Here is a 17,261-nt window from a genome sequence, read left to right as displayed (position 1 = left end):
GAGTCCCAGAAACCTAGGTTTGGCTGAAGATGGAAATTGGCTAGGACACTTCTGAGCCCTAGGCAAATTTGAGAAAATTACAGTGTGTGGATTTTGGTTTTGCGAAGGTGAGGGACAGAGGAGGGCATGAGGGGGTGTTTATTTTCTTTTATCTTTATGTGTATGCTCAGTCACTGTTGTGCCCAACTCTTTGTGGCTCCATGGACTATAGCCTGCCAGGCTCCTCTGTCCATGGGATTTCCCAGGCAAAAATACTGGAGTGGGTTGCCATTTCCTCCTCCAGGGGATCTTCCCAACAAAGGGATCGAACCTGCATCTCTTGCATCTCCTGCATTGGCAGGCAAATTCTTTATCACTGCACCGCCTGGGAACCACCTGGGAAGCTTTTTAATATTGAAATTATAAGGGCTTTGTGAACATAGGCGAAGGAACAAGGCTATTCTCTATGATTGACAGCAGGGACTGATAGGAACTAGAAGCTCCAAGGGATACTTTGAAAATTATATATATTTATAGAGATTATATTATGTCTGAGTCCCAGAGAAACAGGAAGAAGCAGCAGAAAGCAATTGGCACAAGAAGCATGTGTGTGTCCCCTCACGCTCAACTAACGCATTTCCCTTGACTATAAAAGCAGCAATCCCACCACCCCCATCCACCTGCCCAAGAAAATTAGAAAATTCCCTTTTAAGAATAGAGTCCCCCAGTAATTTTTGACCTCCCGACTAGAAAAAAAAAAAGAAAAGAAAAACGAGAACACCCAGGCTAACATCCCTTTAAGGGTGCAGTGGCCATGCTCTTCTCCCCGCAGAGGCAGGACCTGCTGTTTTGATCACTGAGGCAGGAGGGCCACATTGCTGCCCCTCACCAACACTGCAGACAGGTGTCTGCAAGACCCTGGCTTCTTCGGTAGCTCCTTTTTTAATTCCCTTGACAGTAGTTGGCATGGAAGTCATCTCAACTTCCTCTAAGATGCCATCTAGGCTAGGGATCCCCAATTCTCGGGCCACGGACAGGTACTGGTCTGTGACCTGTTAGGAACTTGGCTGTACAGGAGAAAGTGAGCAACGGGCATGACCTAAACCATCCTTCTGCCCTACCCCAGGGAGAAATGGAAAATTTTTCTTCCAAAAAACTGATCCTGATGCCAAAAATGTTGGGCTCCGTTGTTCTTGGTAGTGTTTTAGTAAGCTAACAAAAATTCTGGAGACAATCTTAAGTGGGGCTGAGCACCAGGCGGGGCCCAGGAGTTCAGGGTCTCTGCTTTAGACTCCCACTCACGGGGAATTATTGACCTCCAGAGATTTATTCCTTAAATAGATGAGAGGCACACTGTACACTCTCCCCTACTGGGAGAAAGTGGGCCCAATGACTAGCTACTTATCCCACCCCCACATACACACACCAACTAAGGCACCGCCAAGGGGCAGACACACTTTGGCAACAAGGCCCCTCCAGAGGCCGAGGGTATAAACAGCTGCACAGAGGGCTGTGTGCTGTGGAGTCATGAGAAGGAAGGAAGAAGAGAAGGAAGAGAAGGAAGGATTCTCAGGCCCAGATGCATCAGAAGAAGGAAAATGGGGAGAGGTGATCAGGACACAGACAAGAACACCAAGGATGACCCGTTAAAGGACAAAAAGCAGAAAATGTAGAAAAGATGAGAGAAGCAAGAGAAAGAGGCAAAACAGGACTTGGGCAACCACCCTAAGCAGGAAGGAAACAGAGCAGAAGGAGGGAAGGAAACAGAAAAGACAAATGGGGAAGGATGCGAGGAGGGAGAGAGGAGCCACAAAGAGGATGTCAGAGGATTGCAGAACTTGGTAAGAAGATGGAGTCCAGAGCCCCTGGGCAGAGCTCAGTACCTGATAAAAATGAAGTGGATCCAGTATGCCATGTCAGCCACGTGAATCAGCAGGTTGATGGCTGTCAAGATGGCTACAGTCAGTTTTTGGTCCCAGATGCATAGTGTGGAGGGAAGCTCATCGCTGCAGCTCACATCACTGGACCGTTGGGGCTGCCCGCCAAACTCCTCATTGAACTGGTAGAGTGGCCAGAGGACCAGGGCACTGGCGTAAAGGAGGACAGAGAGCATGGTCTGCCCCAACAGGAAACGAGGGAAGAAGGTGCGTAGTCTGCTCTCGAATTTGACCAGCTTCAGCAGCATGGCCACGGCCCCCAGCGTGAAGCAGATGGAGTACACGGCCACACACCACACCAGGGCTGGCTGGTGCTGGTGCAGGGAGGTGTTACTGATGAAGGCGAAGATGATGCAGGCCACCGATGTCTCTAGCAGCTTGAATAGGCCATGAATGGTAGCAAAATAGAAAGTGGTCTCAGGGAATAGCAGCCAGAGAAAGGCCCCTTCTAAGGCATAAAGCACACATGCGATGCAGGAGAATGCAGTGGCGGCAGTGGCCTGGTCCCGGAAGGGGCCGTGAGGCAAGAACTGGATGTAAGTGATGGCGTACATGATGGAGGCTGAGAGGCAGAAAGCGGTGGCAAGGCAGGCATAGGTGAAGAGAAAGCTCTTCCCAGAAAAGGGGAGACTGGGCTGGTACTCGCCTAATTGGACTATGAAGGTGATGAGGGTGATGACAAAGCAGAAGCACCAGATGAACATGGACCAGTGACTAACAGCCCCCATTCTGGTGCCCAAGCTGGCCACCAGCGAGAAAGCCGCACACGTGGAGAACAGCTGGAGCAGGCGGTAGAAGCATAACCTGACTCTATCAGTGTCCATGTCGGCTACACCACGAGGAGGTCCTGATGGTTGTTCAGGTCACCGTCACTGGTATGGCAGTGATCTTCACTTAGAATCCACTGGAGAAAGATCCAGGTTCCGAGGCAGATTAAATCAGATGACAGAGAAAGGCTCAGGGCCCTGTGATGGCTGAGGCTTAGGATCTGTGGAGTTGGAACCAATGGCCCAGACACTTGGGTAACAGCACAGACGCTCCAGAAGGATTCTCCCCACCCATCACCCTTGACCTTGTCACAAGACTTGTCTCATCTCACAGCTGGGTTGGGTCTGGCCTCAAACCATGAACATGTTTTAATCTCTTTATGCTGTGTGCCATTATCTATAGAGACACAGGGGAGGGTGCCCCTTATCTGCAATCCCAATGTTTCAAGGATCTGAAAAAAAAGATAATGTTTAAAAAAATATCTTTGGGTAGAAAATTTTACTAAAAGACACATGAGACTATTTGCAGTCTATATTTATTTCACTTAGTATGAATTTCTAAAGTTCTTTTGCACAAACAATAATGTATTTGGTTACAACGTGTTTTCAGACCCCAGTAGGGTGTCATGTCGCGGAGAGCAGATACACCATTTCACCTGTTTGAGGTTGAAAACTTCCAAATTCTGAAGCATATCTGAACCCAAGGTTTTCAGAAAAGGGATTGGGAATTGTCCTGCTGATCCCATTTTACAGATGACAAAGTCCAATCAAGTGCCTTGCTTAAGGTCAAAAAGTGCAGAGTGGGAACCCAGATAAAAATGCTAAAGCTGTGAATTTGAACCCTTGGCTCTACAGCCTATACAACAGGGCAGGGCCCGGGGGTGGGAGCCCAGAACAGAAACTTGGGGCTTTGGGACCCAGGACCCACCTTCAGGGCCATGGCCTCCTTCCACAGCACCTGAAGACACACGCGTCCCAGCCTGGCCTCCCAGGAGCCATCACTAGAAGGAGCTGCCATCTGAGGGACACAGCCCCACCCGGAGGAGGGCAGTTCCAGGGTGAATAGGGAGGAGCCATGGGGTGAGGGCAAGGCCGTGGGGACAAGATGACGTGGGAAGCAGGGGCTATTGTGAATCCCCTCCCCGCCCCCTCAATTTCGCCCTCACATGTGACTCTTCCTCATGGGGAAGGGAGACTTCAGCCCAGTATGACCCCAAGGAGGAGCGTCTTGAACAAACTGCAGAATAAATTAATGGGTTTGGTTCTTAGGGCTTCCCTGGTGGCTCAGATGGTAAAGACTCTGCCTGCAATGCAAGAGACCAGAGTTCAAACCCTGGGCTTGATCCCCTGGAGAAGGGAATGGCAACGCACTCCAGTATTCTTGCCTGGAGAATTCCATGGACAGAGGAGCCTGGAGAGCTACAATCCATGGTGTCGCAAAGAGCTGGTCACGACTGAGTGACTAACAATTTCACTTACACTTCTTCTCGGCTCTTAAGCTCCAAAGCTACCATTCAGGTGGGAGTCTGGAAAGATCTAAGAGTGGTCCTACCTGAGCAGGATTCTCCTGGTCTGGGAGACTGGTTATCAGCTTCCAAGCTGGGAAGAAGGGATTGGAAATGAACAAGGATGCTGTGTTTGATGCTGAACGGAGCCTTTCAGGGCATCCAGGGAGGGGGTGGGGATGGACGGATGATCACCCCCTTTCAAGGGCAGGAGCTGAAAGAGGAGGCCCCTGCAGGACCCCTGGGAGGGGACAACCCTGAGGATGATCCTAGGACTGGGGTGGAGACAGGGGGCGGAGTGGAGATGACTGAGGGGATCCCAGGGTCCCAGTGGCCCTGAGGCAGACAAATGACCCTTAACGCCCTGCAACAGGAGGGATGAAGCAGCCACCTTCATGAACCACCAGGCTTGGACAGTGAGCCCCTCCGGTAAGCCCATCCTGGGCAATTCTTTTACTAAAGCACCGAGGCATTGCCATCCTCCTGGGAAGTGGGAGCCTAGATTTGGGCCCAATTTGATTCAGTAAAATAGTATAACATGGGATTCCTGCACCCAGACTTGTGGAGGTCAATGCATAGTTGCTTTTATGGATAAAAAATTAATCAGTAGTCATTCTAAGGAAGGAATAGGAAATTTTATTCAAGCCAACCTGACAATTACAACTGGGGACACAGTCTTCCCGAGGAACAGGCATCTATTTAATGGTTTCAGTGCTTTTCTGAGTATGAGAGAATGCAAGAAACTGGATTCATGAATATTTCTCCTGAAAATATTTATGTGAGTTTCAGTTTTGCCAGTTTTCCTGAAGCACAGAGGGCCTCATCCTTATCTTCACCCTGAATTCCTTTCAAGGTGGATTGTAAGTCAGTAACTGCAATTGATAGTGACTTGATTCTTGTTGAACTGGTGGTGGGTAACATTCTTTACTCACAATCTTGTTCCTTTTGGTCTTAATTTCAACCAAAGTTTAGGAGGCATTTTTCACCAATTTGTCTCTGGGTGCTAGGAATACTCATTCCCAGGTCAGTCAAGAATTTTACTGATAGACCACTCAAGTGCTATTTCTCATCTTGTCTTGGTAACAGTGGCCTAATCCCCCAAACCACCTGTCTCAAGAGTCTGTCAAGCTCTAGAAAATGATTCCTTCCTGTTGTTTCTTCCCATATCTAATAAATGTAAGAGTGAGTGAAGTCGCTCAGTCGTGTCCGACTCTTTGCGACCCCATACACAAGTAATTTTTACTTTCCTGGAATTTCTGGTTACTATCAAACACTGCTGTCAATCATAGAGAGAAGCTTTGTCCTTTCTCCCACATCTATAATGTTCTTTCCTTAAGCCTCGATACAAAGATTTTTAAAAATAAAATAAAACTGACATACCCTAATTGATCCAAATTTTCTTACACCTCAGAAAAACTGGGCAGATTTTTGTTCTCACACAAATCACCATCTCTGTGAAGTCTTCCCACAGTCTCCCCACTCCCAACTTTCCCCAGAGCCTGGGGACATGGCCCAGCCCAAGACAGCTAGCAGTTGCACCCCCTAAACTCGTAACTTTCTGACCCCTAGCTCTTAAAAGGCCCCCACCAGCACCTGCATGACTCTATCTAAAGGTGTCTTTCTGACCCCTAGCTCTTAAAAGGCCCCCCCAGCACCTGCATGACTCTATCTAAAGGTGTGTGCCTGAGTGCATGCTCAGCGTGTGGTCGTGTGTGTTTGTGTTCATACATGCCTTGACACCAGGAGCCCTTTAAAGTAACTGGTGGCTGTGAAGTCATTCCAAACCTTCTTCCTCTCCTGCTCTCAGCCAAGCCCAGCGTCTTGCTCCAGCCTCTTGAGCAATCCTGGCTCAGTGAGCAGAGAGCCAGAGAACACACCTGTCCAGCATAGGTCCAGGCCACGTCGGTGGCATAAACCACAGATGCGGGAGAATGCCGAGGCAGAGCTGGTGTGGTTCCAGAAGATGCCTTAAGGCAAGACTGAAGGTAGATAAGGGGGTTATTGATGGAGGCTGAGAGGCAGTAGTGGGTGACATAGCAGGCCCAGGTGATGAGCAAGTTGTCCCAGGAGAGGCATAGGTGATACTGGGGCCCAAATAAGTCAACTATGAGAATGCAGAGGGTCACAGTGAAGCAGAAGCACCAGATGAACATGGGCCAGTTACTTAGGTCCACCGTCCAAGTGCCCACTCTGGCCACCAGGAAGAAGGCCACGCAGATGGAGAGCAGCTTCGGGAAGTGGAGGGAGTAGCCCATGATGGTCAGAGAGCCCAGGCCGGAGGATGGTGAGAAGGAGGATGTGATGGTCCTGTGGGTCACTGTCGGAGGACTGCACTTTGATCCTCTGGAACAGACACCTGAGAAAGATCTAGATCAAGAACAGATCAAGTCAGATGCCTGGAAAAGGCTCAGGGCCCTGTGAGGTCTGAGGCTCAGGATCTGTGGAGCTGGAACCAATGGCTCAGACACTTGAGTAACAGCACAGCAGCTCCAGAATGGTTCTTCCCACGCATCACCCTTGGCCTTGTCAGGAGACTTGTCTTATTTGGAACCACACGGCTGGATTGGGTCTGGCTTCAAACCGTGAACATTTTAAAAATCTCTTTGTGTTTTGTACCATTATCTATGGAGACACAAGGTAGGATGGTCCTTACCTGAAATCCCAATTCTTCAAGGCTCTAAAAGTGAAAGTCGCTCAGTCATGTCTGACTCTTTGAGACCCATGGACTATACAGTCCGTGGAATTCTTCCAGGCCAGAATACTGGAGTGGGTAGCCTTTCCCTTCTTCAGGGAATCTTCCCAACCCAGGGACTGAACCCAGGTCTCCCACATTGCAGGCGGATTCTTTACCAGCTGAGCCACAAGGGAAGCCACCAAGTATACTGGAGTGGGTAGCCTATCCCTTCTCCAGTGGGTCTTCCCAACCAAGGAGTCAAACTGGGGTCTCCTGCATTGCAGGTGGATTCTTTACCAACTGAGCTATGAGGGAAGAATACTTTTAAAAAAGGTTCCTTAGAAAATTTGACCTGAGCAGATAGGAGACACTTTATGGTCTTTATTATTTTACTTAGTGTGAATACTTAAAAGTTCAGTGACAGAAACACTAATGTATATGATTATAAGGTGCTGGTCTCCCAGTGGGCCCTGCCAGGTGCTGGGGAGGGGCACCAGCTATCAGGGATGCTGGCAAAGTCTTGCTGTCTGTCTGCACATTTGTTCCCAACTTAACCTCCATGAAGTAAGCCTGTGATATATATTTATGGTTAAAGGACAAGTTTGGGTCCATTTAATGGCATAGAGTGAGTTCTTGGGGAAGGAGAGCCATGGAGGTTCCTGCTGTGTGACCCTGGGTAAGACCCGTGCCCTCTCTGGGCCTCAGTTCCCCCACCTGGAAAGCAGCAGCTTTTCCTGAGTCTCCCAGCAGCCCCTCCTCCACTCTAATCTGTGAGCCTGGACATGGTGCCCCCATCAGAGCACAGCCTGGATGTGGCTGAGCCCTGCCTGCCCAGCAGTCAGGCGTGTGGACTGGAAGATGGTGATCTGGGAAGGATACGGCTGGGACAAAGGAAGGCGGAGGAGGTGCAAGAAGGGCAGAGAAGGAGGAAGCTAGTAGGAAAGACACTCAGAGTGACAAGGAAGTTGCGGCTCTGTGAGGGGACCTGTCACACGGTGCACCCAGCCATGCCAGCTACCCCTTCCCTTCCCCTCCCCCTCACAGAGGACCCAGAAGGCCCTGCCCCACTCTGGACATCAGCACATGCAAGCTTGATTTGCTCCAGATCAGAGACCAGTTTGTACTGGAGGTGGCTCATAGGTGTGTTAGGTTTTCCTTCACAGTGTATAGAGTATCATTTCTTCACTAAGTGTTTGGCAGCTGCAGTGTTTTAATTTCACATGAAAATCTACATTTCCAGCTCCTTATGAAGCCTCAGGAGATCTGGTGTCGCTGGGCTGGGTGCCCTCAGGAAGGCAAGTGGATGGAGCTGAGCAGCTGCTATGCCATTTATATTGTTTTCCATTCTCATCTCTGTTTAATATTTTCTCTGTTTTCTTATGTATAACTGACATCAAGCAGGACCGTGATCATCTCCCATGTGCCCCTTTCCCCTCTTGGGTGTGGCCAGGCTTCCTGCCTGCTCACAGGAGTGTCCACCCCCCCTACCCAGGGATCATCCAGGTCCTCAACCTTATGGACAGCCTTCAACACATTCCACAGGCTCTGAAATCTTATGTAGACATGTGTGTACATACATGTACATGTGTCTGTAGGGCATATTTGTGTTTTTTTTTCCTGTTTTATAAACATGAGATTTTGTCATCACACAACATCTTGCTTTTCTACCACCCCGACAGCTGCAGCTGGTCCTCTGCAGGGTCCTTCATCCTCTCCACCCTCTTTACTTATTTCCTTCCCTCCTGGCTCCTATGAGTGTTTGGACTGACCCACTTGTCCAGGTCAGTGGATCCTCCCCTGTGAGTCTCAGACACAGGAGGACCCAGGATATGACAAGGGGTCTTGGAATCTGTGTGACTAACATGCTCTAGAACAGGAGGTCAGAATCCATTTCTGGAAACTTAGAGAAAGATATGACAAAGACTCCATTTTTCACTTCTGGTGTTCATCTTGGTTTCCTTTACCTATATCAAAAAAAAGTATTACTATTTTGATTGCTTAAAACAACAGAAATTTATGTCCCATAGTTCTGGAGGCCAGAAACCTAAAGCCAAGTTGTCAGCAGGGCTGTGCTGTCTCTGATGCTCCAGGAGGGTCATTCTTTTGTTCTTTTAGCTTCTGCAGGGCCCTTAGCTTGCGCTTCTCCGGTGTCTCAGATAGTAGAGTCCTCCTGCAATGTGGGAGACCTGGGTTCGATCCCTGGCTTGGGAAGATCCCCTGGAGAAGGGAACAGCTATCCACTCCAGTATTCTGGCCTGAGAATTCTATGGACAGAGGAGCCTGGCAGGCTACAGTCCACAGCTGGACAGGACTGGGCGACTTTCACTTTCACTGCCTTGTGGCACTAGTGGTAAAGAACCAGCCTGCCTGTGCAGGGGACATGAGAGAGCTGAGTTCAGTTCCTGGGCCAGGAAGATCCCTTCTAGAAGGGCACAGAAACACACTCCAGTATTCTTGCCTGGAGAATTCCATGGACAGAGGAGCCTGGCAGGCTATGGCCCATAGGGTTGCAAAGAGTCAGACACGACTAAAGCAACTTTGCATGCACACTTGCACAAAGGGAAAACAGGAGAAAAGAGAGTTATCGGAGTGGGGTGGGCAAGGCTGCTCTCTTTGGTGGGTGGAGATCAGGATGCTCGATGGGTGTGACATTTAAGAAGATACTGAATGAAATGAACAGGTTCTATGATGACGACTCCCTAGTTCTTGCCTCCAGAGCTGATCTCTCTTGGGATCCACAGTCACACCCAACTGCCTCCTGATCTCTTCCTCTGGATGTTTCAGGACATGTCACACTCAACATGTCCAGTCCCACCTCTTCAATCCCCCACCCCCAACATACACTGATCCTCCCTCATCTTTCCCATCTCAGTCAATGGCACCACATTCACAGATGCTCTTCCCAAAAATACTCGTGAACCCACCTACTCTTCTTCATCTCTGGAGCTACCTTCTTCATCTCCAGATCCATCCATCCCCTCACCTGCAGCTTCTAGTTGATTCCTCTATTTCCATTCTTCCCTCAATGTCTGCTTGGACTGAACTCAAGCTAGAACACCTTTGAAGGCTTTTCTTCACTCTCTTGGGATGAAACACAAACTCTAAAACATCACCTCCAAAGCCCTGCAAGCTCAGACCCCTTTCTACCTCTCCAGCCTCCTCACCTCCCTCCTTCCAGCCACTGAGAACGTCTTCCAGTTCCTCTTGGTCATCTCAGAGCCTTTCCCCTGGCATGTCTACACACCCCCAACCCTGAACTGAGACCAGAGCTCAGCCTGGCACACAGTAGTCCTGTGCTTAGTCAATGCCAGTCTAAGCCTCAGTTTCCTCATCCAGGGAATGGAGATAATCGCACCTGCTTTTGGACATGACAAATCCTAATTACATCCTGCAAAGAATATCACTGACAACTTAAGCAGAGAAAAACTGTCCTAGAAGCCTGGTGGGTAGCTTGGAGAATTATTGGGGAGAAACCAGGCTTAGACCAGGCTCAGATGAGGAAGGAGGGGTGCTGGGCAGCCACAGCCTAGGGAAGTTGGTCCAGGCACTGTGGCCACTGGAAGCAGACAGCAGATGCTACTGCAGGCCCTGCAGAAGGAATTCTGATCTGACTTGTGTCTGTGTGTCACCTACTACTTATATGTGTGTCCAGACACCACTTGGGGGCAAGTCAACTATTTATCTGGCCTCTTAAGTTTCTTGTGTGTCTGAGGCCTAGTCTCTCACCAAGACTTACATGATGAGGACATCTTTAAGTACTGTCTCAGGTTCTCAGTTGTCCCTCCCTGGAGACATCCTTCATGCAAGGACTTGGGGTTGTTAGGAGGAATACATGAGATAAAACATGTCTAGTAATTCTCAAACATTTCCCCTAAAGGCAGAAGAGTTGGAATGTATTTTGATTGGGAGGTCTAGCCTAGAGTCTGATCCTGTAAGCTTCTGTAATATTCATTCAACAAATACCTCAATGTGCCATGCTCTCTTCTCAGCATTGATAATACTTTAATAGACTCACCCAGCAGTAAGTGCCCTCCTCAGGGGGACGGGGCAGGTCAGTGCAGAACGAGGGTGGACGGGGCAGAATCCCAGCCTGGAGGATGCTGCCGCCATACTTGTCACAAGCAGCGTGGGGCCCTGGATAGACAGCCGGCCTGGGGACAGGGCATCTGGTCCTGACTCTGATTCTGCCACACACAGGGTGACTCTGGACAAGTGCTGCCCTCCCTGGGGTCCAGCTGCTCCTCCTCTATGACGAGAGTGTTGGACTAAGCAGAGGACCTTTATACTCTCTTTTGAGCTCCACAGTGAGGGGGCTGGACCAGCCTTGGAATTGTGACAAATGACACTAAACTGCCAACAGGAGGGATGGAGCAGCCACCCTCATGAAACATGAGGCTTGGACAGTGAGCCCCTCAGGTGAACCCACTCTGGGCATTTCTTTTACTAAAGCAGAAAGGCATTTCCATCATCCTGGGAAGTGAGATCCCAGGGCTATGTTCAATTTGATTCAGGAAAATATTGGCTCATGAGTTTCCTGCGCTTAACTTGTGGAGGTAAACACATACTTTCTTTCATGGATGAAAAAATAATAGTCAATCTATTAGAAAAATAGATGGAAATTTTATTTCAAGCCAACCTGAAGATTGCAACTGGGGAGAGAGTTCTCTCTGTCTGTTCCGAGGATATAAGAGGGGGAGGAGAGTACCTATATGACTTGGGGGAAGGGGGACATGGCAACCAGCACACAGCTTGGTAGAAGGTTACTTCACTCAGGAGGAACAGATATCTTGGTTAATGCCTTTAGTGCTTTTCTAAGTATGGCAAGATGCGAGAGACTGGGCTCCTGAAAATTTTTCCTGGAGATATCTACATATCTGAGGGCCGGTTCTGTCAGTTTTCTCAGGATACTGAGTGCCTCAGGCTGATCTGAATTCCTTCCAGGACTGATTTTAAGTCAAGGACTGCAGTGGTTAATGACTTGATTCTTGTAGAACTGGGTGGTGGGCAACATTTTTATATCACAATCCTTTGCCTTTTGGTCTTAATTTCAACCAAGGTTTGGGAGACATTCATAACCGGTTTGTCCCAGGAGACCAGGAATGCATTCCCAGGTCAGGAGAAGATTTTGTTGGTGGGCCTCACCTAGTCCTGTTAATAGTAACCTCAATCCTCTGGACCACCGGTTTTACTAGTTTGTCAGATTCCAGCAAATATTTCCCTCCTGTTGCTTCTTTCCCTCTCCAGAGTCATACTGTTACAACAATGGATCTTACAGTGCTATACTTCAAGTCAATCATTTCAAGTCATCATTATTTCTATCTGAGGCTCAATCATATATTTTTTTAAAGCAGGAAGCAATTATCTTAGGAAAAGCACAGAACACAAATAATATGGCCTATGACATTAACCCAGTCATAAGTAAGTAGGGATGTCTTCTAAGGAGTTTCATGATTGGGGCCTGAGGAAGAAAATTTGTCTTTACGGTGGAGCAAGTAGCTTTGCCCTTGAGGAGTTCAGGTTAACACATAATGCAGATAGAGGCACACTGCACACCAGAGGACAGAGAGGAGGCTCGAAGAGCAAAGTAAAAATTTTGTCTAAATTTTTCTTGTCTTGCCTTAAAATATGGAAATTACTACATCTTACCATTTTTTTGCCATGGGGATCACCTCCTGTGAGCCCTCCCCATCCACCTTATCTGCCTGTGGGTGAAGATCACATGCTTCATCCCAGGACAGGAGTGAGGGGCAGCAGTGGGGGGCCTTCCCTGCCCACCCCCACAGCTCTGCTTGCCTGGCCCCTCTGGTCCTGGTGACGCCAGGATGCTGGGTTCTGTGGGTTTGTGGATGGGAACAGGAGACTTTGGGACCGTCACAGCCACCAGTTACTGCAGAGAGCTGCTGGTCTCAGTGTGCTCATGCCCAGGAACACATACACTGAGAGTGCACACAGGCACATCCCTTTATAGAGGGGTCTCCAGGTGCTATCATGGCCCCTTTAAGAGCTAGGGGGCAGAATGCTGGGCGTCGGGGTGGGACCCAGCCGCTAGATCTCCAGCACTGAGCCAAGCCCTTAGGTTCTGGCTAATATGGAAACTGGGAGGCAGTGGGACAGGTGTACAGAGATGGTGGTTTGGGTGAGAATGGAAGTCTGCTTATTTGCTTCAGAACTCTAGGCAAGTTTGGGTCAATTAGATTGTTGATTTTGTGTGTTTTTTTTTTTTCTTTTATCTTTCTATTTAGGTTGTTTAAAAAGACATTATGGATGAGGGAGAAGGAACAAGGCTTCTCTCTATGATTCAGAGCAGGGGCTGATGGGACCCAGAAACTCCAGGGAATTCTTTAAATTTATATACATTTATGTAGATCACGTTATATATGAGTCCCAGAGAAGCAAGTAGGAACAGCAGAAAGCAACTGGCACACGGAAACTTGCTTCTGTAACACAGTCAGGCATTGGAATTACGTTTACTGTCGCAGCAATAATATCCACCCACCCAACCCACCTGCCAATCGAAAAAGGGTTGAAAGACACTTCCCTTTAAGAATAAGATCACATAGTAATTTGGCCCTTGATCAAAAAGAAAAGGAACAAATAAAAACAGAAAAATTACACAGGCTGAAGAAGAACTAAAGAGCCTCTTGATGAAAGTGAAAGAGGAGAGTGAAAAAGTTGGCTTAAAGCTCAACATTCAGAAAACAAGATCATGGCATCTGGTCCCATCACTTCAGGGCAAATAGATGGGGAAACAGTGGAAATAATGGCTGGCTTTGTTTTTCTGGGCTCCAAAATCACTGCAGATGGTGACTGCAGCCATGAAATTAAAAGATGCTTTTCCTTGGAAGGAAAGTTATGACCAACCTAGACAGCATATTAAAGAGCAGAGACATTACTTTGCCAACAAAGGTCTGTCTAGTCAAGGCTATGATTTTTCCAGTGGTCATGTATGGATGTGAGAGTTGGACTATAAAGAAAGCTGAGTGCCGAAGAATTGATGCTTTTGAACTGTGGTGTTGGAGGAGACCCTTGAGAGTCTCTTGGACTGCAAGGAGATCCAACCAGTTAGTCTTAAAGGAGATCAGTCCTGAATATTCATTGGAAGGACTGATGTTGAAGCTGAAACTCCAATACTTGGGCCACCTGATGCGAAGAGCTGACTCATTAGAAAAGACCCTGATGCTGGGAAAGATTGAGGGGAGGAGGAGAAGGGGAAAACAGAGGATAAGATGGTTGGATGGCATCACCGACTCAATGGACATGGGTTTGGGTAGACTCGGGAGTTGGTGATGGACAGGGAGGACTGGTGTGCTGCGGTTCATGGGGTCACAAAGAGACGGACATGACTGAGCGACTGAACTGAACTGAACTGAACTGAACTGAACTGAGTGTGCAATAGAGTATTTCCTGTCATATCAGTAAACAGGATGTCACAGTCTTCCAGCCCTCTAAACGTGAATTTCTGAGCCCAGGAAGAACAATGCCTGCTAGCCAGCAGCTACTGAGTTGGCAACACGAGCTGCTGCCACTCCCTACCATGAACAAGGAACTAAGGATGTGAATAATCAAATCTCTGGATGCTGGCCCCAGACAGCTGAGATGTAAATGAGAGGAATGATTTTAGTAAGCTCAGACTCTTGCATCTTCTCACAGAAAAGCGTTAACTTCTTTACCTTGAGAGATCTGGCTTTCCTTAATTAACAATAATCCTTTGATGTTTAGACTACCTGCTCCTTGTTATAAGCTTAAATATAACCTGACTCCTGCCCACCTCCCAACCCAGCCTCCTCAAAACATGTCTCTCAGGGTCACTTGAGATGCTGGCTGCCGGGCTTGAAGTCCTAAAATCTCCCATCAAATAAAACATAACTCTCATCTTCTAGGTTGTGACTACTTTTTAAAGTTGATACTAGCTAACATCAGCTTTAAGTGGCTATTTTTCTTTAAGTGGCAAGGTCCACGTTCTTCTGCCTGCAGAGGCAGGATATGCAGTTTTTAGCTCTGAGGCTGAGTTACATCCCTGCCCCTCTGAAATACATCAGAGGTTGTCTTCAAGAAACTGCAGTTCTTTTCCAGCTCAATTTTTGACTCCCCATAGTGTGTGTGGGAATGGAAGCCATCTACCTCTTGCTAGCTTTAAGATGAGGTCTAGGCAGAGGGTTTTAGTGAGCCCACAAAAATTCTGGGACCAATCTCAGGTGAGACTGAACAACAGGCAGGGCCTCTGGATCCAGGGTCTCTGCTTTAAGCTTGCAATTCACTGAAAACTATTGACCTCTGGAGTTTTTTCTTTTAACTTAAAGGGGAAGGGCACTGTACAAGGCCCTGTCCTGAGAGAAAGGGGGTCAAATCCTTAGCTAGCTCTACATACACCAAACACACACACAGCAACTAAGGCACTATTAGGGAGATAGACATCCTTTGGCAATGAGGCCCCTCCAGAGGCCCAAGGTGCGAACAGCTGCACGAAGGGCTGTGTGCTGTGGAGTCAGCACCTTAGGAGGTGGGGAGGGGTGGTGGGCAGAAAAGGAAGGAGTCTCAGGTCCTGACAGTGAAGGAGGAAACAGACAGAACAGGCTCCATCTTGAAAGCAGCACTCCATCTTGGGCCGGACTGTGGGCTTTGAGCCCAGTATCTATGGAAACAACATACCAACTGGAAAACCAGACCCCACCCCACCCCTCCACCCGCCATGGAAGAGCCCCAGGGCTCGTACCTAGACTCTCCCAATAGAATCATAAATTCTATTATGCTTACTGGGCTATAACCACAGGCCTATTGATAATTGTCCACTGTTAACTACCCAGGCCTATGGCATATGAATCATGGGTTATCTTTGTATCTTTCTTTTCCTTTGTTCAGACTAGTTTCAAGGAATTTGGGGAGGTGGGATTGGGCATGTACACTTAGGGTATGTAGAGTTTTCACAAAAATTGGTCCAGGTCCTTGAGTAAGAGGAGACTCTGCCTTGGGCCCGCCGGTGTAATAAACTGCACTCCACTACCTGCATTGTCCTTCTGAGTGAGTTTGTTTCCTGGAATGCGTGGCTATGACAATAGATCAGAAGAAGGAAAATGTCCTGGTCAGGTCAGAGGAGATGAGAAAACCAAGAATAACTGAAAGAGGGCCAAAAAGCAGAAAATGTAGGAAAGATGAGAGAAGCAAGAGAAAGAGATAAAACAGAATGTGGGCAAACACACAAGACAGGAAGGAGACAGAGCAGAAGGAGGGAGAGAAACGGGAAAGAGAGTGAGGTGCGCGGGGAAGGGCGGGAGGAGGGAGAGCACGAGCCAGGAAGAGGGCACCAGAGGACGGCAGAGCTCAGTAAGAAGAGGGAATCCGGAGCCCCTGGGTAGAGCCTCGGTCACTGACCACAGTCAAGATCACCAGGTCCGCCACATAAATCAGCAGGTTGACGGCTGTCAGGATGGCCACAACCAGTCGTTGGTCCCAGACGCACAGGTAGGAGGTGAGCTCATCAATGCAGCTCAACTCGTTGGACCGCTGGGGCTGCCCACCGAAATCCCCGTTGAACTGGTAGAGAGGCCAGAGGACCAGAGCCGTGGTGTAGAGGAGGACGGCGAGCACAGACTGCCCGAACCCCAAACAGGAGTAGGGCAGACTCTCGTCACAGTCACACCGGTGCCGCAGCATAGCCACAGCCCCCAGGATGAAGCAGATGCAGTATACAGCCACACACCACACCAGGGCCGGCTGGCGCTCGCTCGGGTAGGTGTTGCTGAGGAAGGCGAAGATGACACACGCCACAAAGATCTCCAGCCTCTTGAGCAGGCCTAGCAAAGAGCAGGAGGGCTCACCAGTCCGGGCACAGGTCCAGACCACTTCGACAGCATAAGCCACAGAAGCGATGCAGGAGAATGCAGTGGCAGCAATAACATGGTGTCGGGGGGAGCCATCAGGAAAAATCTGAAGGTGGATGATGGGGTAAATGATGGCGGCCGAGAGGCAGAAAAGGGCGCAGTAGCAGGCAGAGGTGATGAGAAAGCGGTCCCAGGAGAAGTGAAGTTTATCCTGGAGTCCACATAACTCAGCTATGAGGGTAAGGAGGGTCACGGTGAAGCAGAAGCACCAGACAAACATGGACCAGTTACTTATGTCCACACTCCAGGTGCTCTCCCTGGTCACCAGGAAGAAGGCCATACAGGTGGAGAGCAGCTGCAGGAAGTGGAGGAGGTAGCTCTTGTTGGTCACAGAGTCCAAGCCTGAGGACAGTGACGTGGATGACATGATGGTCATGTGGGTCTCCGTCAACGGAATGGCCGTGGTCCTTGCAAAGAACTCACCAGGTAAAGATCCAGCTCTGGAAGTGGATTAAGCCAGACGCCTAGAAAAGGCTCAGGGCCCTGTGACAGCTGAGGCTCAGCATCTGTGGAGTTTGAAC

The 17,261-nt window shown here is 48.8% G+C and overlaps 2 protein-coding genes across 2 annotated transcripts in view; both read right to left on the bottom strand.

The window, feature by feature from the left end:
• The window catches only part of LOC138423879 (myeloid-associated differentiation marker-like), a 17,657-nt gene extending 12,104 nt beyond the window's left edge, over window positions 1–5,553 (bottom strand). Inside the window, exon 1 of the mRNA XM_069560264.1 lies at window positions 1,863–5,553. Within this exon, the coding sequence (XP_069416365.1) occupies window positions 1,863–2,740 (878 nt within the window). The 5' untranslated portion in view covers window positions 2,741–5,553. The remainder of the gene's footprint in view (window positions 1–1,862) is intronic.
• On the bottom strand, window positions 4,805–17,261 carry LOC138423876 (myeloid-associated differentiation marker-like). Its single transcript, XM_069560257.1, has 2 exons — window positions 16,232–17,261; window positions 4,805–6,555 (listed from the first exon to the last, which is right to left on the bottom strand). The coding sequence occupies exons 1-2, from the start codon at window positions 17,114–17,116 to the stop codon at window positions 6,349–6,351; spliced, it is 1,092 nt and encodes a 363-aa protein (XP_069416358.1). The 5' UTR covers window positions 17,117–17,261; the 3' UTR covers window positions 4,805–6,348.

The sequence above is a fragment of the Ovis canadensis genome, chromosome 18 (assembly GCF_042477335.2).
Source record: "Ovis canadensis isolate MfBH-ARS-UI-01 breed Bighorn chromosome 18, ARS-UI_OviCan_v2, whole genome shotgun sequence".
Lineage (NCBI taxonomy): Eukaryota > Metazoa > Chordata > Mammalia > Artiodactyla > Bovidae > Ovis > Ovis canadensis.
Note: the sequence above shows the minus strand (reverse complement) of the source record. Positions and strands in the feature narration are given on the sequence as shown.